The 2,891-nt window shown below is 30.1% G+C and overlaps 1 protein-coding gene across 3 annotated transcripts in view; it reads left to right on the forward strand.

Annotated features, from left to right (window-relative positions):
- LOC106873718 (uncharacterized) overlaps positions 1 to 1,308 on the forward strand; it is a 53,655-nt gene extending 52,347 nt beyond the window's left edge. For all 3 annotated transcript variants that reach the window (XM_052972186.1, XM_052972185.1, XM_014921194.2), the window contains exon 5: positions 366 to 1,308. In XM_052972186.1, the coding sequence (XP_052828146.1) occupies positions 366 to 610 (245 nt within the window). In that variant the 3' untranslated portion in view covers positions 611 to 1,308. The remainder of the gene's footprint in view (positions 1 to 365) is intronic.
- Positions 1,309 to 2,891: the final 1,583 nt, after the last annotated feature.

Raw genomic sequence — 2,891 nt, forward strand, 5'->3', positions numbered from 1 at the left:
TATATATATATATATATATATATATATATATATATATATATATATGCACATATACATACATACATCATGCTGCATCCCATGATTTCAACATACCCTTGCTCAGGTGGTTACATGCTATTTAGCCTCTATCTGGGACCCTGGCGGGTGCTACTACTCGAGGTCAGAGTAGACCCAGGAACAAAAGTGTCTAAGGGGTGGTTCTACCTCCAACTCCACCACACAAAACCCTAGATCACCTGCACCGAGGTCCCATTCCCTGGTATATTTTTATAGTCATACCCAATCCTGAGTAAATATTTACAGTATTCTTTCTAAGTGTGTGTGTGTGTGCATGCATAAATATATCTCTCTTTCTACTTCTTCAGGTTCTGCTCTTTTGCCAATGTACCACCAACACCAGCACTGCTGTCATGAAAACCTAAGCTCAGATACAGTTGACTCTTTGTTCCCAAACTTCTGCAGTGCAACATATGCTGTTGCTTTAAGTGCCCTTATATTTGGATGGGTTTCCCTTCTATCTACAGCAATTCCAATTCTACTATGTCTCTTACTATTTCAATTAGCTCCATTTATAGCTGGTCCAACAAAACCTCAGGTTTTAAATATGTAAATATGGGTTTTAAATAAGCACGGGTGGATGTGTGTGTGTTGGAGAGAGGGCATGTGTGTATGCATATATGTGTGTGTGTGTGTGCGTCTATATTTATATACATATATGTATGTGTGTGTGCGTCTATATTTATATACATATATGTATATGTGTGTGTGCGTCTATATTTATATACATATATGTATATGTGTGTGTGTCTATATTTATATACATATGTGTGTGTGTGCTTATAATAATTCAAATGCAGGCAAAATACAAACACTGCCAACATGAAACCTACAGTTCTAAGATAATTTGGCATAATATTCATTAAAGACTATATGTATGTGTGTAAGCATGTATGTATGTATGTATATATCTGTATATCTATATTTATCTATGTATATATACATATATTTATACATACATATACACGTATAGGGAGAGAGGGAGATGTGCATGTATGTGTATAATGCAAACGTCAGAAATAACATTTCTCAGGTACAACACCATTTCCATCAGCAAAGAAGTGAAGGAAAATGAAAAAGCATTGAAATTCAGAAAATTATAATTTCTTTATTGCTCTTTTACTCATTGTATGTGGCCATACTGGAGCAAATTAATTATACTTAATTTAAAAGCAGTTGGACACTTGAAAGTATTGAAATAATAATTTAATTAAAAAAAAAAAATATATATATATATATATACATATATATATATGTGTGTGTGTGTGTGTATACCATATACATACATGTGGTTGTGTGTGTGAATATATACTTAAGTATATTTATATATATTTAGATATATATACATATATATATATATATATATGTATGTAACTATGTTTATCTATCTGTATGTATGTATGTGCGTGTATGTGTATACATACTTATGTATATAGGTAAATAGATATTTATAAATATATATGTATATCTGTTTATGACTATACATATGTATATATATATATTTATATATGTGTGTGTGTGTGCAATGTGTATATATATATATATATATATATATATATATATATATATGCGCATTTGGGTACTCAATGAAGCTGGAAAATTGTTCTCTGTTTTCTAGTTTTTTCTTTCAGAGCTGATCGTTCCTTCTGTCATTGCTCTGAGTTTTGCTTGTCACCATATTTTATATATTTGTTATGCCTTTTTATCTTTTATATATTTTTAAATCTTTCAAACCAACCAACCAAGGGAAATAACTCATCCCAACACTACTGATTTGTATCTTACAAGGTGTTTTTACTTATGTTGCATTACGGGAAACTTCACATGCTAAACGTGTGGATATTTAAGTAAAAAGTTGATGTTCATTGCCTGACAATTGCATTGTTGGCATAATAATCGATGTTAATAACAGACTATATCATATATGTGCTTATGCATGTGTTTGTATGAGTGTATGTGCATATATATGTATATATGTGTGTGTGTGTATATAAATAAATAAATATATATATATATATATATATATATATATATATATAGCTGAAACTTTGAAGTCACTGTCAACAACACTCTACAATAGTATAGAGTAACCTGTCAAATTAATGTAAAATTGTTTTTATTCTAGTTGAACATAAAAACAAAGATTAATATATATATATATATATACATACATATATACATATATATGCACATATATGTTTGTATTCATGGATATTAGACATATGTGTGCATACATGTATTTGTGTGTGTGTGTGCGTGTTGAACAAACAAAAACAGTAAAATAAACAGGAGCTAATCATGTTGTTTACATTCATACACACACACTTGTGCTTTTGTGCTTGTACCTGTGTGTATATAAAGACACACACACACACACACACACACACACACAGATATGTACAGATATGTAACAAATGGCACAGTCACATGTATTTGTGACACTTTGCATAATCTTAAAAAACATTTGATATGCCCCATCCTCATGCAAAATTTAAGACATAATTTATACTGAAATCTCATGCCTTAAACAATAGCAGATGTCTTTCATACAATTGCTATATGATACATGACATACATAATTCATTATTATATATAATATATCATATAAAATCAGGCGCTCCTGTCTGTCTCAATAAGTTATAGAGAGCATACATCTATAATGCATATCTGGACAGCTTCTTTCTTTTTATTATTAATTTTAAGTCTATTTTCATTCATTTATAATAATTTCTTCAGCTGGTGAAACAGAAAATACTAATGAAGCTAACCACATTTTTGCTTCGCATTAAAAGATACTTTTACTAAATGCACAACATCAAAAATGATCTGCCCCA

Source organism: Octopus bimaculoides, chromosome 12 (assembly GCF_001194135.2).
Source record: "Octopus bimaculoides isolate UCB-OBI-ISO-001 chromosome 12, ASM119413v2, whole genome shotgun sequence".
Lineage (NCBI taxonomy): Eukaryota > Metazoa > Mollusca > Cephalopoda > Octopoda > Octopodidae > Octopus > Octopus bimaculoides.